General features: G+C 32.5%; 1 protein-coding gene across 11 annotated transcripts in view; it reads left to right on the top strand.

The window, feature by feature from the left end:
• The window catches only part of LOC131947658 (hydrocephalus-inducing protein homolog), a 70714-nt gene that overhangs the window by 21048 nt on the left and 29183 nt on the right, over positions 1-20483 (top strand). For 4 of the 11 annotated variants that reach the window (XM_059308900.1, XM_059308902.1, XM_059308903.1 and 1 more), the window contains exons 19-49: positions 19-210; positions 613-759; positions 1429-1668; positions 2098-2200; positions 2765-2857; positions 3095-3247; positions 3943-4110; positions 4947-5186; positions 5475-5602; positions 5828-5959; positions 6350-6533; positions 6715-6856; positions 7033-7113; positions 7414-7599; positions 8686-8787; positions 9092-9249; positions 9679-9702; positions 10492-10571; positions 10947-11090; positions 12604-12912; positions 13439-13525; positions 14088-14239; positions 14465-14692; positions 15313-15360; positions 15905-16087; positions 16271-16390; positions 16968-17155; positions 18077-18460; positions 18951-19095; positions 19339-19540; positions 20242-20341. In XM_059308900.1, the coding sequence (XP_059164883.1) occupies positions 19-210; positions 613-759; positions 1429-1668; positions 2098-2200; positions 2765-2857; positions 3095-3247; positions 3943-4110; positions 4947-5186; positions 5475-5602; positions 5828-5959; positions 6350-6533; positions 6715-6856; positions 7033-7113; positions 7414-7599; positions 8686-8787; positions 9092-9249; positions 9679-9702; positions 10492-10571; positions 10947-11090; positions 12604-12912; positions 13439-13525; positions 14088-14239; positions 14465-14692; positions 15313-15360; positions 15905-16087; positions 16271-16390; positions 16968-17155; positions 18077-18460; positions 18951-19095; positions 19339-19540; positions 20242-20341 (4843 nt within the window). The remainder of the gene's footprint in view (positions 1-18; positions 211-612; positions 760-1428; positions 1669-2097; positions 2201-2764; positions 2858-3094; positions 3248-3942; positions 4111-4946; positions 5187-5474; positions 5603-5827; positions 5960-6349; positions 6534-6714; positions 6857-7032; positions 7114-7413; positions 7600-8685; positions 8788-9091; positions 9250-9678; positions 9703-10491; positions 10572-10946; positions 11091-12603; positions 12913-13438; positions 13526-14087; positions 14240-14464; positions 14693-15312; positions 15361-15904; positions 16088-16270; positions 16391-16967; positions 17156-18076; positions 18461-18950; positions 19096-19338; positions 19541-20241; positions 20342-20483) is intronic. The other 7 variants (XM_059308906.1, XM_059308908.1, XM_059308898.1 and 4 more) reach the window with 6 other exon arrangements.

Raw genomic sequence — 20483 nt, forward strand, 5'->3', positions numbered from 1 at the left:
TGTTTGACCCTATCTCAGATAGCACATGGGCCGGTGGTCAACATGCGGCTGCGTGCCCATGTGACCATGCCTGACCTGGAGGTGTCTCAGGATGTCCTGGAGTTTGATGAGGTCAAGTGTGGAGAATGCAAGGTCATCACCATCCAGTTGTACAACCACCAAATGGTCAAGTGTGAGTGGAACTCTGTGCCTCCAGATGAGAGCAAGAAGGTGAGTATTGGTGGTGGATGGTGGTGTGGTAAACATTGGTGGCGGATGGTGGTGTGGTAAACATTGGTGGTGGATGGTGGTGTGGTAAACATTGGTGGTGGATGGTGGTAGTTGCTGGGGTGGTAAACATTGGTGGTGGATGGTGGTGTGGTAAACATTGGTGGTGGATGGTGGTAGTTGCTGGGGTGGTAAACATTGTACAACCACCAGATGGTCAAGTGTGAGTGGAACTCTGTGCCACCAGATGAGAGCAAGAAGGTGAGTTTTGGTGGTGGATGGTGGGGTTGTGAACATTGGTGGATGGTTGTCTTTACTGGGTTTGTAAGCATCAGTGATTAACTCTGTTTGCGTTAAACATTGTTTTTACTTGGATGAAGCACCATTATATTGTTCTTGATTCAGATTGACAAACATGTCCCGATGCACCTCAGACGTAAGATGAAACAAAACAAAAAGAAATCTCACATCTTTGAGGTGCTGCCCCCTACTGGGGTGCTAATGCCAGGACAGAGAATAAATGTGCAGGTCAAATTCATGCCCACAGAAGAGGTAAAGTTCTTTAAAGGTCATTAATTATGTTTGAGTTTAAATTTTCTTTTTAACATTACACTATAATACAAAAATTGATATAGTTTAGTCTTTCATAAAAAAATGTTTAGCAATATTTTCAATGTCAGAATAAAATTAGGTAATGCTTATTCACCTTTATGGCTTCAAAGGGCGTACTTTTCCATTTTCTTTCCCTCGTGCTCAGTATGTTTATTAGTAAGAGGAATAGTCAAACCATCTTGCATTTTAAAATTTGTTAGGTTGTTTTTTTGTTGTTTTTTTTTTTGTTGAGATAAGCATATTGGCAATATGGCTTCTAAATGCAGACCACAATAAAATATTATTTGCAGTTGCTTAATGCTAATTGCGCATTCTCTTTATATTTTTCTACATCTTTATTCATTTCAAATTCATCTCTACACTTCATTATCAATTGCTTAAAACAAAAAATACTATATTTTTTTTTAAATCTTGAGATTTGTGTCTGGGCTGTATGGAAGTGATCATAAAAAACTCTTGGTTTTGAAATAGAGAGCGAATTGTTACTGGTGTTTTTTTTTTTTTTTTTATATAGGCTCTATTAACAATAAAATATTTTATATCATAATATTATACAAATGGTTAAAGACTAAAGTAGTTACTGGCTGTTGTACCATCTTTTTACCACAGAAATTCTATGAGAACAGAATCCCAATCCGCATAGCACAAAGCAGTCAGCGCATTCTCCTGCTATGCCACGGACAGGGACTGGAACCAAGGCTTGAGTTTGACCGCTCTGTGGTCAAGTTTGGACCCATCCTGCCCCACAGTCCTGGAGATGACCAGGAGATTCTTGTCAAAAACCCATGTCCATTCCCTATTGAATTCTATTCCTTAGAGTTTGATACCAACTATCTAGAGGAAGAAAAGGTAATGAATTTCACTTTATTGTTAGTTACATATTTTTTGGTGATGGGCTTTTTATATTTATTTCATTTAGTTATTAAAGTTTCAATTTTTACACCAATTTCTTCTGTTTGTAGTAATCCATAATTTTATTTCCTTACATTCTCAATGATGATGTGTATTTTTTTACTAGCATTCTTACACATCTTGTACATTCTCACAGTTTTGTACATTTATTGTTTTTAATTCTGTGAGATCTAGTACATTTATTCTTTAATATTCTGTAAGATATTGTACACTTACTGTTTGATTTTATGTATCATTTTTTACAATTATGGTCTTAAATTCTGTAAGATCTAGGACATTTATTCTTTAATATTCTGTGAGATATTGTACACTTATTGTTTGATATTTTGTATCATGTCGTACACATATGTTCTTAAATTCTGTTAGATCTTGCGACTAATGAGAGGATATGATGAGTTCAATACACTTCTCCTTCCACCTCGCCCTGTGGGCAGCAAGCTCCCACCTGAACTGATAGAGTATTATGAAGGTAAATTCATCCTGTTTCACTAAATACCAAAATCCAGAGAACATATATTGTCTTTTTAAACTGTCTAATATAAGTTAGCCATCTGGATGGTTTATTATGGAGTGGCATGGTCGGATGGTAAAGCAGACAGTTGCTTGCCCAAAAGTCTTGAGTTTGGATCCCTGGCTTGAATTCTTAGAACATCCCTGAGACCACCCAGCTCTTATGGGTACCTGACTCATGTTAGGGCAAAAAAATACGGATAGGCGTATTGCTGACTACACTATTCCTTCATGTGCCTAAATCACAGAAACAGGTTCGATCAAGTTAACTGAGATGGGTTTTTTTTAAGGAAAGTTTTTAAAATGTGTAGGTGACTCTAATCATCATGATGCTTACAAGTAAGTTTTTTGTTTGTAAACCAGACAATGTAAAGGTATTTGAAATCAAAGCTAAACATATATTCACTTTGTTTTTATTTTCTAAACATGTAGTCCTGATAAAAGTAGGACAGATGAAAGGAATTATATTCATATTGTGTACCCCAAGTGGGATAAATATTTGTATTATACATTTTTAAAATAGATCAACTGAGAAAGCTTGAAGAGGAAGAAAAAGCTAGAGAACTTGAAGCCATTGAAGCTAAAAAGAGAGCAGAGGAAGAAGCAGAGGCTGCTGGTACTAAAAAATTTCTAACTTTAAAAAATTGCCTTCAGTTCATAAAACCAATATCATTTTGATTACAGTTTCTAATTAAAATTAATTGCCTTCATTTCACAAAACCTGTATCATAATAATAACTTACATTTTCTACAACATTTTATAGTGACGCTACTGATTCATTTAGTTTGCAACATTGTATTAATGTACACACTTTTATAGTACTGTATATCAGTCTTTGTACTATTCACTCAGAAAAAGAGGCTGAATCTGTAGATGAAAATCAAAATGAAGCAGCGGTTAGAGATGTGACCCCAGCTGAACCAGTTTTACAGCCATCAAAACAAGGTGTCAACTCTGAGTTAGCTATAGCTGCCAGCAAAGAGAGAAAAGATGATCTTTTAAATGGTTTGTGTTCACATTTCCATTCATTGTGGTTTTAAATGTCTATTTAGTTCTAATGGTAAAATATTTGTGAAGTGAATATGTGGGGAACTGCATGGTAGAGCTGGAGAGCACATGATTGCTTACCAAAAAGCTTCTGTTTGGATCCAGATGATCAGATGAGGCCCATTAGCTGTGGACAGCAACCCTAGTAGGAGAGAAAACTTCAAAATCAAACAACTGCTGTCTTGTAGATTTTTCTTGGATGGACAAAGGCTATGGATGTATATACAAAAGCAGGCGGAAGTCAAAAGTCAACAAACCCTATGGTACATAACATATTGGAGGAAATTCCTTTAATATTAAAATTGAGAACCAAGACGAAGAAAGAATAATTTTTCATTGATCTTCTAATTAGACTGAAATGTTAAAATATTTAAAGTATTATATATCAGCTAGCTCACAAAAAAATTGACATTAAATGAATCCTGTTCACTTTTTTCGGGGTCTTTTCGTTCTTCTAAATTGCACTTAACATTTTAATTATTGTGCAAGCTTGTGTCAAATGAATGGTTTTGCATTTTGTAACTTTTTATGTACTGCATTAAAGCCTGAAAAGACTTCTATGGAACAATGTTCTTACATTTAAAATACGTGAAGCTGTTTTTTTAATTAATTAAATCAACTAACCAATAATGTCCTCTTCTGGTTTATTTCAGATAAACTGAAGGCCTCGTCTACTGGGATGATGGGGGTGGGAGAGCTTGAGATTACACCTGTGTCTGCTGCTATAGCCAGGTACCTGGGCATTGACCTCACACCTGAAGGGAAAGCTGCAAGAAACCGAAGAGGCATCGCTATAATTGTTCATGGTGCCCCAGTCTCTGGTAAGTTGTCACACTTTCTGCCTCTTGCTGAAACAACTTTTTAATGCTGCAGCAACCATGAGACATGAATTCATCACATTTCTAATGCTGCAACAACCAGAAAACATGAATTAATCAAATTTCTAATGCTGCAGCAACCATGAGACATGAATTCATCACATTTCTAATGCTGCAACAACCAGAAAACATGAATTCGTCAAATATCTAAAGCTGCAGCAACCATGAGACATGAATTCATCAATGAAATTTAACATTGGTTTTGGCCACACATAAGTAATTTAATAGGAAAAACATGAAACAGAACTATTCTCACGCAACTTTAAATGTCATCATAGTCATTACGTTATTTTTCATGTTCTGAGAAATCTAATTAGTTTTTAATAGATAAACTCAGATACATTTCAGCTCGCCATCACTCAATGACAACATATATTTGCTAAGGTTTGATTAATCTGACAAAGACTTGATTTTACAACATCATTTTTCAGATTTATTTCTTGATATTTTAATTATAACCTTCAGTGCTGTAGCTTACATACATTGCTCATGTAATACATATATTTCTTATGTAATTTTTGTTTCCATCAAAAAACCTAATACTGTCATCATTTCATCAATCAAGCTTTTAATTTCCCCAGGAAAAACTAGCATTGCCATCATTTCATTAACTTTTAATTTCCCCAGGAAAAACTAGCACTGCCATCATTTCACCAACCTTACTTTTAATTTCCCGGGAAAAGCTAGCACTGCCATCATTTCATCCACCTTACTTTTAATTTCCCCAGGAAAAACTAGCACTGCCATCATTTCATCAACCTTACTTTTAATTTCCCCAGGAAAAACTAGCACTGCCATTTCTTTAGCCAAGCATTATGAGGCGGCCCTATTGACAATTGATGGCATTGTGTGTGACGCCATTGCCAATGGCAACACCCCTGCAGGGCAGAGGGCCAGAGAGCTGTGCATGGAGGCTGCCAAGAGAAAATCAGAAGAGATTAGAGAGTTGGAACAGGTGGAGATGGAGAAAAAAATTGGGCTCAGTGTGGAGCAGGTCACTGCACATACACAAGGAGCTGGTGAGATTTTTGTTTTTGTTGGAGTTATCTTGCTTGTTTTGTATTTATCCAATCAAAATTTTTTGTCTTTCCCAATTTATTTATTTTAAATTATTTTCCAACATCTCAGGCTTGTGAGAAGTATAAAAATTAGAAAAGTAAAATAGTTCCTTCATATAATTTCCTTCAGTACTTGCATGTATTCAACAACTTTTGTCATATTTCTAAAAAAATTTAAAACAATTTTGAGCCAGTGATTTCTGTGCTGCTTCTGGTTCTGTGTGTTGATCTGAGTTTTTATATAACCAGCAGGGGCAGCTGGGACCTCCATGGGTTCCAACCGTAAGACAAGCACCATCATGGAGCAAAAGAACAAAGAAAAGCAATCCACACTTAGTAAGAATACTGGTGTCAATTCATCAATAGAGGGCGCCACTGTAAGTCATGCTCTATAGCATATTTTATCCAAATTTTTATGCAGACCAACAAAATTTGAAACATTTCTTAGAGTAAATTATGTAAAAAAAAATAATAATTTGACTTTTGATTTGTTTAAACTGCATTATTCATACTCTTTAATTGATGGGACATTTTATAAATGCTGAGTATTCAATATTTTGTTTCTACATTTTTTTTCTACATTTTATTTTTACCTGAAATAGAGCCCGTTACCTGTTGTTGCCCCAGTCGCTAGAAAATTAAGCATCAGTGCCAGTGTTGCTGGAGAGGAAGGTTTAGTCTCTTGTGTCCTACCTGATGAGCTGTTGGTGGAAATTTTGGCAGAGAGATTACAGGTAGACTGTTTTATTTTGTTTTACAATTAAACCCACAACTGGTCAAAGGATGTCAGAGTATGATATTGCCACAGAGTAGAAGTAAAGTGTCCTTTCAGACCTAATGGTCCATCTATTTTACCTTGGTTCATAAATAATGGTATGGCTAACACTTGGCTCAACATAAGCTATCTGACATTTTTTTTTTATTTCAAAAAGAAAACATGACTATATAGGCTTACCTACATTTAAATTACTTATTTTAAGGAATAAATACAGTGCTGTTTCTCCACTTGTGTTTGTCATCAGTTGAAAAAAAAAAGAAGATAAATTGTTAATTTTTTGCTTTTTTTTTATTAAATTCATTCACTAACTTATTTTAAGAAAAATACTTAAAATGTGTTTCTCCAGCTAAATGATTGTCATCGAGGTGTTGTGTTTGATGGCCTGGACACGTTGTTTTCCCTGAATTATTTCATGACTGCCAGTGCTATCCTGAAGGCTCTGAACAACAGGAGATTCATTTACTTTGTCACCTTGAAGCTGGACTACAATGTCCTCAAAGAGCAAGAAAAGAGAGCACAAGAGGAGAAAGGTTGGAACTTTTAAACTACAATCTTCATGAGCTTTTAAAGTACTGAATCCTTTCTTTACATGAGAATGAGAAAACAACCCCATGTTTAAAGCACTGCTTTAATATGAATTTTTTATTATTTTAGAATTATTTTCCATCTTTTTTTTTTTGCATAAATTTAACTTGACCTACTTTTTTGTAGTATTGGAAGAGCAGCTGAAAGAGGAGAAAGAGCTCTTGTGGCTGGAGGAGATGGATGAAGAGGAATATGATGCTCTCCCAGAAGATATCAAGGCCAGGATTGACTTGAAAAGGCTGAATCTTAAGAAGGAGAGAATAAAGAAGTACTTGACTATTAATTTACAATCTCTGCCCACTCCAGCTATTATGTTTTATGTAACAAATATTTATGCTTTTTTTAAAAAATGAGCACCCATTGCACTAACTGCAAAAACAACTAATTTGCTTTGAAAATTATTTTTAATTAATCTCACATTTAATTTTTTAAATTTGTGATCAGAGAACAGCAAGAGAAAGCAGAACGTGAAAGAATTGAGAGAGAAGCAAGGGAAGAAGAGGAAAGAAAAAAAGAAGAAGAAAAGTATGTTTTTATACAGCCTTTTTTAGTAAAAACTTTAACCAGATTTTTTTTTGTTTAGAAGAAATGTGTCTCTTTACCACTGTTACACAATAAATGATAATTTAAAAGTATAACACAATCGTTTTATAAACCATATATATGTATGCGTCTCTAAAATGATAAAGTTATTAACAACAAAAATGCAATAACTAATCTGTAGTTATAAAAAAAGTAAAATGTTATTTTAATAAACATAATATTTAAAGAAAACAAAAAAAGCAGTAAATCATGCAATGACACAATGTGTTATTGTATTTAAACTAGGAGTAAGAAAGGGAAGGGTAAGAAAGGTACAGCACCAGCTCCAGACAAGAAGACACCAGCAGGGGGAAAGGTAGCATCAAAGGCACAGTTTTCTAAAGCACAAGAGGCAGACAAGGGCACTGGATCTGATAGACCAGAGTCTCATCTAACAGAAAAGTCTGACAACCTGGCAGAAGATCACAAGTAAGTCAGACACAAATTTTTTAATTTGTTTCTAACCCCACTGATTGTGAAAAGTCTGACAACCTGGCAGAAGATCACAAGTAAGTCAGGCACACATTTTTTAATTTGTTTCTAACCCCACTGATTGTGAAAAGTTGAACTATTTGGCAGAAGATCACAAGTAAGTCAGACACACATTTTTTAATTTGTTTCTAACCCCACTGATTGTGAAAAGTCTGACAACCTGGCAGAAGATCACAAGTAAGTCAGGCACACATTTTTTAATTTGTTTCTAACCCCACTGATTGTGAAAAGTTGAACTATTTGGCAGAAGATCACAAGTAAGTCAGACACACATTTTTTAATTTGTTTCTAACCCCACTGATTGTGAAAAGTTGAACTATTTGGCAGAAGATCACAAGTAAGTCAGACACACATTTTTTAATTTGTTTCTAACCCCACTGATTGTGAAAAGTCTGACAACCTGGCAGAAGATCACAAGTAAGTCAGGCACACATTTTTTAATTTGTTTCTAACCCCACTGATTGTGAAAAGTTGAACTATTTGGCAGAAGATCACAAGTAAGTCAGACACACATTTTTTAATTTGTTTCTAACCCCACTGATTGTGAAAAGTCTGACAACCTGGCAGAAGATCACAAGTAAGTCAGGCACACATTTTTTAATTTGTTTCTAACCCCACTGATTGTGAAAAGTTGGACTATTTGGCAGAACACAAGTAAGTCAGACACAAATTTTTAAATTTGTTTCTAACTCCACTGATTGTGAAAGGTTGGACTATTTGGGAGAACACAAGTAAGTCAGACACATTTTTAAAAAAATAAGTTCGTGAAAAGTTGGACAGTGTAGCAGAAGAACATAAGTTAAGTCAGACAATTTTTTCTAAAAGGGCTAGCTCCTTTTTAATCAGATGAAAATTTACTAGTCCAACTAGTTAAGAAAATTTTGTAACTTTGGTTTGTTGCTTATATTTGCTTTTTATTTCATTTTTAGTTCTAAAAAAAAAATATAAAATAAGTTTAGAAACTAAGAGAATTATTGGGATTCTACTAAACAGTTTCAATAATGAACAAAAAATTTTTTTCAGAAAGAAGAAAGGGAAGGGGAAAAAAGAAGGCACTGAACTTTCATCTTCAGCTGAGGAAGTGAAAGATTTGGCCAAAGAAGCTGAATTACTTTTGATGAGCAGGTAATTTTGTTGTGTGTAATTCTGCAGTTTTAACCGCTGCGTTGTCTTATGTGTAATAATAACAAGTTTACAGTTTTTGGTATTTTTCTTAATAATCATATGTATATTACAATACAAGTAGGGTCTACTTCTTTTAGACAAAATAGCTTTGACCGTACTATTTAGAAGATTTCAAATGATACTTTGTTCTTTGTCTGGCAACCTTTTGGGTTTGAATTTATTTTGGTTTATAATATTATTTAAATTGTCTATATATGCTGGGCATTTGGTCATTTCAAATGGTTACTTCACTGATTTTTGTCAGATTTCGTACATTCGAAACCTACCAGAAGGACATTCAAGATTTACTAGAATTCTGGGACAGGACTTCCCTTCTGCCACGCCGCCCCAACACACCATCAGACAAATCTGATGAGGATCATAAAGAGACATCTCTATCAGCAAGAAAAGGGAAATCAAAAGGTATAGAAATATATACTTTAAATTATAGTTTTGTATTGCATGGTTCATATAATTACTTGTAATAAACGATAGTTACCCATATTCTCTCTAATCACAGTAATTTATTTATATACCCAGATTCTCTCTAATCACAGTAATTTATTTATATTTAAATGAACTTAATAAAAAGAATACTCCTCTAATTACTAAAAGTTAATGAGTGGTTAATTAATACATATGCTACATTGTACAATACTATATACTTTATCTGATTTAGCAGATGAAGAGTTAGAAGATTTTCATTTTAATTTACCTTTTTTATATATGATTGCAACCGAAAGATAAATGCTACTCTCCCGCTATAACTCTTGTTTGAAAACTTTCTTCCTTTGTGTCCAAGAGTAAGACATTTGTTAAATAATTAACTTTAATTCAATTAATATCTGTTAGCTTCTCTCTTTACCAAAGATGACGGTAAGCATTCAATTCTTGGTTGTTGTTTTTTTTTACCTGGACCCATTCAGTTTCATGCTAAGTACTCAATTTTGCACTTCAAAGATACATTCTTTATTTTTCATAATTAAAAAAAAAGGTGTCCATAAAATGGTTAGACTGCACACAGCTCAAGTTACCCTGACAGAAAACTTTAAAGCAGTAGTAAAAAAATGTTGATTTAAAACCAGTAGCATAATTTATATTTTGAATACTAAAATAGGTAAAGAACAATAACTAGTTAATGCTGTTACTCTTGCAGGAGATGTAGAGTTTATGTGTTTAGTGACTGCTGTTAGTTTTAGTCCAATGCAATCCCCAGCTGTTTAGAACCTCTCTCACCACATATCAGGCAGCAATGCATAGCAAACCTAGCTAGGTGTTAGATAAGAGTTCAAAATTTAGAATCTTCAGTCAACACTGATTGTGAATACACATTTTGTTACTATGTTCTGATTTTGTATGTTTCAAATGGTTTGTTAACTAATTAAAAACCTACGCCCAATCTTTAAGTTGTTTTAGAAATTCTTTTAGAAGTTTTTTTTTTTTGCAATGCATTATTAAAAATTAAAAATTGTTTGCGAATCTACCAAAAAGAAACTGTTGTCTAAAACAAAATAGTCTTTTTACATTTTACTGTTGAAAACAGAATATTTGTATTGAAGTTAAACACAGGATAAAAGTTTTATTTCTACCCCTCATCCAAAACTCCCACTTTTTACTTACTGACCTCATCCAAAACTCGAAATTTTTACCCTTTATTATTTGTAGAGAAACTTGACAAGGAGAAGCTAAAAGAAGTCGAGAGAATAAGAATGGAAAGGGAACTGGCTGAAAAAGTTGCAAAGGAGGTTAGTAAAGAAAACATTTTTTTCTATCAGATTTGTTTATGATAAGATAGGCAGATTTGTAAAGAAGACAATCAACTTTATTAAAATACTTCGTAATCAAATGAGTTGAATAAAAATCTATGCTTGAATATAAATGCATATATTTTTACAGTTAAATATTCAAAATGAGATTGAATTGAATGTAACTATTTTTCACATGTGGTTTGAGAAGTGTTTTGAATAACTTCATGAAATCTTTTGACTTTGGCTGTAAAACTAGCATACAAAATGCTTGGCTAATTAATTATATATTAGTTTTAGTAATTTTATGTGAACGTTCATTAAATCTGCTGTCTAGTTCATATATCTCATCCACCTTTTTTAAATGGTTACCAGTCTGCCCAGGCTGAGGAGCAGAAAGAAGTCGTGGAGGAAGAGAAGAAAGATGAGGTTGGTGTCCCTCACATTATTGTGGACTGTGGTGAAAGGATTGTCATGTTGTACCAACGAATTTTAGATACCTTGCCGTCCACAACTGATGTAAGTAAAAATATTTTAAGACTACATTTTTATTCACTATGTAATTAACAACTTAGGCAAGTAATGCTACTTTAGGCAAACTTTTTTTTTAATATTTCAACTTATATTTTCTGCTGATGCATAAGCTTCTGCTCGACAACTTTATTCACCTGATATGTTCTTATCTCCACAACTGATATCTGGCTTCTCAATCCACTATTTTAGTTGTAAATTGAAATTAAACAGGCTGACAATTTTGAAATGAGAGCTATCCTCTCCTTTTTGTAACTATCGTTTAATAAGAAAAAATCAACTTCATAACTTCAGTTCAAAGTGGCTTTTCATTTTCTTTCTGTTTAATTACTTTGAAAGAAATTATTTTATAAAAATAATATCGCTTGATTACATTTATCTAAAACAAAATTTAAATTAGATTAGAAAAGTGCATGTGATAACAGTTGTTTTTCTTATTTCCCCTTTAAATAAATGAATATATCATCACTTTTTTGTGAATTGTTTACATTTGTGACTTGACTAGTCTACTAAAACAAACATGCATATGGACATTTTTATATCAATGTTTTTGTCTATACACTTCTTTCTTCTAGTTCAATTTAATGTTATTGTGTTATACATTAAAACTTCTTTAGAAACAGGATTCGTATAATATTCAGCAAGGCAAATTAATTAACACAAATTCATTGAAATCGTACTTGTAATTATGAAGTCTTCCAAAGCTGCTTATTAATTTAGATATTATTTGAATCCTGTGACTAGTTGAAAAGTTTTTTGCTGTTGTTCTATATGTCCACAACTTATTTAGATTTTCTTTTTTTTTAAGTCTGATTATATAGAAAAATAAATATAAATCAGCTTGCAATCATTGGCTTTGTAAATGAAAACATCTTTAACTGGATTCTCCATTTTGTGCGTAAATATCCAATTAGTTTTATCAATGAAGTTAAACACAGGATAAAAGTTTTATTTTCACCCCTCATCCAAAAGGACTGAAAAGGACAGACAATTAGCAAGAAAACTCACTACAAATGAATCAATTACATAAACATAAGTCATATATTTTCATTTTCGTGATATCTAAATTAAGTTAATGTTATCAACCATAAATACATAACTTTGTTTTAATTTGTCATTATATTTTATCCACCCAGCATATATCCTTAGACTGAAACCACTGTAAACAATCAAATAAATAAAATCTGAAGTTATTAAAATGTCTGTGTTAAGGAGTACTAGGTAGATAATGAACTCCAATAGATATTCAGATAAAATCTAGTTGTTTTTTTTTTAATTTGTAATTTATATTGAGTAGCACTAGGCAGCCATTTCTCAGCAATTCCTCCAAGTTGAGTCCATGACATTCTAGCTGCTTGTGCTTCACTGACTGTTGATCTTTTCCAATTTTGTCTTACCTACTTTCATCTTTCCTGGGGATTCTAATCTAATGTTTTTCATTATGTTTGTTGTTGGCCTTTTTAAAATCTCTAGTTACTAGTTTGTCCACAAAATATCTCAGATTTCAGGAAGGATCAAAGCAGGTAAACGTTTGGCCTCAACTTCTAAAAATATAAACCAGTCCTTCCGCCCCAGATATAGTACACTAGAAGACTGGCCAATGGAATTCAGAAAAGCCAAAATAATCGCTGGTTGCCCTTTTGGAGCACGTAACACCAGGATCACAACCAGTGATACTTATCTAACTGTTGTCAGAAATCTCATTTTTAAGAATAGAAGCCAAAACAACAGCAATACCAAGAGTCCAAGCCTAGACTCTAGAATCAAATTTTTGAAAGAAGTTGAGATGTATCTGTCTGGTGATGCAGAAGTATGTAGCCCTTGCTGGGCTTTTGTTTCAACAATGGAGAAGTTTTATTGTCTTTTGCAGTTAACATTGTTTATTTATTTGCATTTTGTGCTGTTAATTCTAAAATTTGTTTGAATTTATCTCTGACATGGTCAACATACTTTAGTGTTGCAGTTGACAATAAGTATTGAATATTTTATGTTAATTGTATTAAGCTATATTTAGGTTTATAAACACATAATACAGAAATATTAAATGTGATAAATGCTTTTTAATTGTTTAGCTATGGGTATTTTATTTTTTATTTGACACAGTATTAATTATATGTGTTAACTTTTATTAATTGATTTAAATTGTCTTACTTTAAGTGTACTGATTTCTCTCTCAAATTTTTTAATTATGTAGCTTACTAACTATAGAAAAAAATGAGGCAATGAAATCTTTAAATTATTTCTGTGTGTGCTTTCATGTAGTTACCTCACTTCCCTTATAAGCTCGTTTAGATAAGCACTAACAGCACTAACACATGCATTATTTTTATGAACAGGGGACCCCCCAACCCACTTTATCTCATGAAAACCTCCTATTTGATGGTATGCTTTTAGAGTCAGGACACCTCCCAACAAAAGAGGAAGTGAGTTACCATGGAATAAGCCCTGCACTTCTCTTAATTGTCTTTCTGCATTGCTACTGCATTTGTTTCTTTTGCTAGCTTTACCTTCCTTATTAAAAAGCACTAAACTTAGAGCTAGAATTAAATGTAGTTTTGATTAGATTTTATACACTGAATATATTAATACAATTCTCAATATGTAGGGTATACTACAACTGAAAAGTTCTTAAAGATTTGTTAATTAAAAATGTATCAATGCAGTTGTTCTGTTTTGTAGGGTTAAACTTTTTTAAGCATTTTTTTTTGTTTTGAACATATTAAAATCTTGCGATTACAATTTTTTGAGATAATTTTTATTTTTTTAATTTTTCTTAAGAATCTGCTTTTTTCCCCTCTCTGCTCTAAATTTTAATAGCACAAAAATATGTTGATTGAAAATGCAATTTTTTTCATTTTGCTATTTCACAATTGTAAAAAAAAATGTTTTTCTTCTCATTGACATTCAATTAAATCAACATATTTTGTATAATGAGGAACTATTTTTCTGTAAATTTAAAAAAAAAAAAAACTTGTGTGTCTGCAGGTTTTGGATGGGCTAGGTCTCGGCACCCAGGGCCCACCAATACCACCACCTGCTACTTTTGCAGTCATACCTTTTCCAGTCAAGAGAAAACCACCTCCACTGCCTGAGATGGGAGGCGGCTACACCTTCATTGCTGCATATCCTGATGACCCGTAAGTCATTGCACTCACCAGACTAGCAGAAAAACTCTTCTTCCTCTGCTCAAAAGAACTGTCAAAAGCTTTAAAGTAACTGTTATGTATTATCTACAGAATTAAACAAAAGACTTAAAAAAAACTGTATCCACTCAGTTTAATATCTTATCTTATAGGCTACAGAAATTGATTATGTACACCAGACTTAATTTTGATTAAAACAATGATTCTTCACACTGTTAGGAATGTCGGCATTGAAGAAAAATCAAAAGAAGAAGTAGAGGAAGAAGCAGCCGTTGTAGAGAAGTTGTCAAAGGAAGAAAATGCTAAAAAAGGAGGTAAAGGTGCTGACAAAGGAAGAACTAGCACAGAGCAGAAGCGGAGCGCAGAGCGTAAGAAAAATCGACGTAACTCCGTGGCCCAAGCGGCCTCACCAACTTCCGAAGGAGGAATTCCTGCTGATGATCCTGCGTGAGATGTTTTTGATACCTAGTCTTATGGATACCTAGTCTTATTGATACCTAGTCTTATTGATACTTAGTCTTATGGATACCTAGTCTTATTGATACCTAGTCTTATGGATACCTAGTCTTATTGATACCTAGTCTTATTGATACCTAGTCTTATTGATACCTAGTCTTATTGATACCTAGTCTTATTGATACCTAGTCTTATTGATACCTAGTCTTATTGATACTTAGTCTTATGGATACCTAGTCTTATTGATACCTAGTCTTATGGATACCTAGTCTTATTGATACCTAGTCTTATTGATACCTAGTCTTATTGATACCTAGTCTTATTGATACCTAGTCTTATTGATACCTAGTCTTACTTAACAGATTTGGCTTTTTTTCTCAACTTTAGTCAAAACAAACTTCTCTTTTCTATTTAAAATATTTGGTAACTCAGACCATTTAATCAGTATAAGTAAATTGTTTTTAAATGAAGATTTAAAACAGTTATTTACTAAATACTTTTATAACTTCCTTCTCTTTTAAAATGTAGTTATTTCTTTATTAAAGTATATTTAAACAAGTGTCAGTTTGTATTGCTTTAGAACATGTTTTGATCAAGATTGTTTCATTTAGGCAACAAGGTGCTCAGCCTACTGCTGAAAATCTCATTCCACCAAAGCCGTAAGTTAGTTTTGTTTCTTTACAATAAGTGTCAGTTTGTTAAGATTAAACTTTTTAAATATGTTAAATCTTATTCCACGCAGGCTGTTACTTAGTTTTGTTTATTAGTTACTCTGCTAAAAGTGTCAGTTATTATTAAACATTTTAAATATGTTAAATCTTATTCCACACATTTTGTAAGTTAGTTTTGTTTATGTTACATCTGCCACAAGTGTTAATTAAGATTAAACATTTTAAATATGTTGCTGTATGTTTAAACATGAACACTTTAAAAATATGTTATTAAATGTTTACAGCCACTTATGAACTGACAGAATTATTGTATTTTAATTATAAATTACATTTTAATCAAGGAAAAGCTAATTCTGAAAAACAAACAGGAAAATATTTAACAGATGCTAATAATATAAGTGGATGTATATAATGTATTTTTCCCACTCATAGATTTTCAACAGAGCAATAGTCAGAAGCAAAAAATATTGTGATAGTTTTATAATGATTGTGTGCATAGAGTTAACTATGTGTCTAATAATTGTGTCGACAGACTGACCATTTTTAGATGGACTGTACAAGCTAATGGAGAAGTTAAGTTAAAGTTGAGGTTTCTCTCAGATGACCTTGGACAGTTTGACCAGACGATGAACTTTGAGATTGTGGGCACCCGGCGCAGATACCAGCTGTTTTGTCGTGGCGTGTGCGCATTTCCAACAATAAGCAAAGAGCCCAGGTACTGATACAGTTTTTCATTTCTTCACTTCTGCCACAAAATAAATGACATAGGAATTTACTGGAACATTCTGTATGATTGAATAATAAAAGCTTGTTTAGATAATTAGCTGTGTGTGAAATAATGAACTAGACCTTGCAAGTGACTGTCTAACATTGACTGTACTATGTCTTATTCATTTAGAATTGTATTCCAAAGTCGGAAAAAAAATCGGCGTTTGGATGAAATAGTGCACAAGAAGTACATTCTAAACACCGAGACATTTGAATTTGGTCCACTGCTGGTTGGTAAATCCAGAGATAAGTAAGTATTACCTGAAAACAGTACTTAACTTTTATGAAATAACAGCATTATATGATTTTAATTACAATTGTTACAGTAGATTCTTATATTCTTATGCAATATCTATTGCTCTTTATATAAAAATATTACTTGAAAACATACATTAACTTTCATAAAATAATAGTATTATTAATTTGGTTATAATTATTGCAGTAGATTTCAATATTCTGATACAACTCCTATTGCTCTTAGTATATAAAAATGTCACCTAAAAGCCCCACAAACTGAATCAAAGTGGCATGTAATACTATGTGTTATATTTGCACAAACTGAATCAAAGTGTCATGTAGTACTAGGTGTTATATTTGTACAAACTGAATCAAAGTGGCATGTAGTACTATGTGTTATATTTGTACAAACTGAATCAAAGTGTCATGTAGTACTATGTGTTATATTTGCACAAACTGAATCAAAGTGGCATGTAATACTATGTGTTCTATTTGTACAAACTGAATCAAAGTGTCATGTAGTACTATGTGTTATATTTGCACAAACTGAATCAAAGTGTCATGTAACACTATGTGTTCTATTTGTACAGGTACAGGGAGGGCAAGTACCCAGAGAACATGGAAACCATCACCATTTTAAACACATCCCCGCTTGACTCGGAGGTTAGCTTCTGCTTCCTCCATGACAGTAAGGGAGACACCTACTTGCTGGAGCCACCAAACATGCTTCTCAAGCCAGGAGAGTCCAGTACCCTCACCATTTGGGCTTATCCTAAAGGTATTTTAGTAGATCTTCCCTGAAATTACATTTCTATTTGAACACTTTTGTCACTAAATTATTTATCATGTTTTGTAATGTGTCTGTGAGGGCTGTTTTTGTTTACTCAAGTTTTTCTATAATGCTCCTTCTGAACTACCTTACTACACAAGTGATGATGATGGTATTAGACTTAATTCAAAGCTTTCAATAAAAACACCTTAAAGACTATCGTCCTTCACATAACATTTATTGGCAACATAAAACATAAACTACCTCATGTAGCTTTCAATAAAAACACCTTAAAGACTATTGTACTACACTTAACATGTATTGGCAACATAAAACATAAACCACCTTATTTAGCTTTCTACCATTGAAACAAAAACCAATGCTTTTCTATTTGATTCTTTTCTATTCACCCACAAGGTCATCATCCTGTTTTCTACATCATTCTGCTTTTGACCTATTATACTCTCAAAAAAAACAAATAGCAAATACTCTCTAACCCATTTCTACTGTCTTCAGTTAATTCTTAGCTAACCCTAAAATGTCCTTAATCAACTTGTCTCTGTTATAATCTACCATTCGTCTAGTCATGTTTCTGCCTTTTAAATCTCTGTCTAATAATTTCTTATGTATTGTACGTACTTCAACATAACTTTCAGCTGTACACATCAGTACATTTTCTGGCTACACTTGTCTTTTGTAACCTCCCTTAATGTTAAAATAACATCATACACAAGATGTGATTTTAAACATATTTCAATTCAAACTCAAGAACAATTTATAGCAAATTTAAAGACAATTGAGCAAGTGAAGTAAAAAATTGGCTTAGTATAGTAACATTTGTGTATAAAAGCTTCACCACAAGCAACCAAGCCTTCAATCCTGACATATTATTGAATGCTTATATGTAAACAAGTTTTTAATGGCTTCCAGTTAAAGAAGGGGAATTAGAAGAAGTAGAAGTTGTTAGAAGATCTCTGGGCTTGGAAGTAGAAACAGACAAGCAAGAACCAGAGGAGCCAGAGGCTAAGCCACAAGTTGTCGCGTCACTTACAAAAAGGCGATCGACCATGGCTCATCCTTCTTCAAGTCTCTTGAAAGATGCTAAAACTCCTAGTATAGATATTGTAGCAAAAGCTACTCCTTCTAATGAGGAGGAAACTCATTTGAAAATTGGAGAGAATCCTGTTGAAATGAAATCAGATGTTGAAAAGATAATAGAAGCTGTAATGACTCCGCAATCTGCCGGGTCTTCAAAAAACAAAAGTTTTCCATTTGCTCAAAGACAAGATAAGCATAAAATTCGTGCCAAGCCGAGTGAGATCATTTAAATAACATTTTGGTTTTTTGGTTTTCCTGTTGGGAATTTCAATTTTTTAAATTACAGTTTACTTTATTTAAAATCCAGTTTGAAGACAGAACTTTTTTCTTGTGATGGTTCTATTACACTCTGCTTTCCTTTTTGAAAAACTAGATTTTTAAACCTTTGGCTGTTAACACTTGTTGTAATTATCTTTTCTCATTTTAAATTGGTTTTTCTTATTGTATAACGGTACATATCTTATGCTAGGTATTTTTATTTTTAAAATTATATTATTAAGATTAGCAAAGCAAGTTTTATGAGGTATATAATTATATATAATTATATTACATACCTATAATATGATCTGATATATTTGTTTTCTATAATGTTGTTTTTCACAATTACTAGATAAAACAATCATTGATTTTCAAACAATTAACTTATGTCCATCTTTTTTTTTTTAAATATTACACCTGTTATAATTTACTTCTTGCTCTATATTAGGCCCAGGACACTATGAAGATGCAATAGTATGCTGCATAAAGGAGAACCCAGAACCAGTAGTCTTCAAAGTCTGCTGTGATGGCTACCGCCCAGAGTTGGAACTTGACAAAAAGATGCTACACTTTGATAAAGTTTTGTTACACAGGCAAGTGGCAAGATTCATTCATGGATGTAGTTTGATGTCTATTATTTCATCTCTAAAAAAATTTACATGACCAGTTTTTCAGCTGGACAATAATTGAAAAGCAGTTTGTAACCAACTTAAAAAATAAAGGCAGAAATATTATCACAAATTTGTATTTGTTTTATATAGGCCCTATATCATTTATTATGTTTTGTAATTTATATTTTTGGAAATAACTTAAGAATGCCAATTTTAACTTTGTAGAAAAGACACCAAGACCATTTACTTAAGAAACAGCACACAGCTGCCAGTTGCCTGGAAACTGAGTGGCCTTGAGAACCTTGGGGATGACTTTACAGTAGCGGCAGATAGTGGAATAGTTGAGCCCCTCTCAGAGTATCCCCTCCATGCTTACTTCAGAGCCATGAAAGCTGTGTCAACGAACAGAAAGATGATTAGAATTGAGGTAAACAAACATGGGCCTATTATCTAAGCTACTCCTGAATTAAAAAAAATTAATTTAAGAGCTATGTTGCTAGTAACATATTGGAAACCAAAATTAAAATTGATAATTTGTTTTTAGAAACTCATTGGCAAAAAAAAACAGTTTTTGCAATAAGATAAGAATTGTATCTGGAAGATTTTGATACAAATTTGTACAGCAGATTTAACAGTCCATTCTCACTTTTTTCTTTTTTTTTACATTTTGTATTAATTAATAGAAGTTTTCTGCATTAAAAATTTCTAATATTATTAAAGTAAAATAGCTTTAACTTAAAAAGTTAATATTAATTTTTAATAAGAATATGAAACAAAATAGTTATATAAATCATTGTAAAATTTATTAAGTGAAAAATTATGTGAATCAATTATATACACTACACTTTATTTTATTTTTTTATATACATTAACATGATTTTCAAGTAAAACTTAACATTGTTTTAGCTTTATTTTATAATTTTTATAAAAATATAACCCAGAATTTAAATACATTTCTGATAAGTAATGTAATTTTCAAGTAAAATCTCTTAGCAATGGTTTAGGTTTATTTTATAATTTAGATTTTAATTAAATTTCTGATCGATTATATAATTTTCAAATTAAGTTATGTTAAAATTGTTTATTTTATAAAGATAAATGAGATCTATATACTTGACTGTTAACCAGATTTCTGATGCTGACAACATTATGGGTGTTGTCCACACAGAGCCTATTCAAGTCATCGCTGAAGCCTATGATGTTGCCCTTGATATGAGCTTCCCCAAAGGTAAACTCTCACATTTGTAGAATCTACTTTTGTTGTGAGAAGCAAGAAAAAAACATTTGAAAATAATGGAACCTAGGGGTGGGAGAGTAGAGAAAGTGTTTGCTAACTCAAAGGTTCAAGTTTAGTTCATGGCTGAAGTCTG

Source organism: Physella acuta, unplaced genomic scaffold (assembly GCF_028476545.2).
Source record: "Physella acuta isolate Inbredline_101_S28 unplaced genomic scaffold, ASM2847654v3 ptg000604l, whole genome shotgun sequence".
Classification (NCBI taxonomy): domain Eukaryota; kingdom Metazoa; phylum Mollusca; class Gastropoda; family Physidae; genus Physella; species Physella acuta.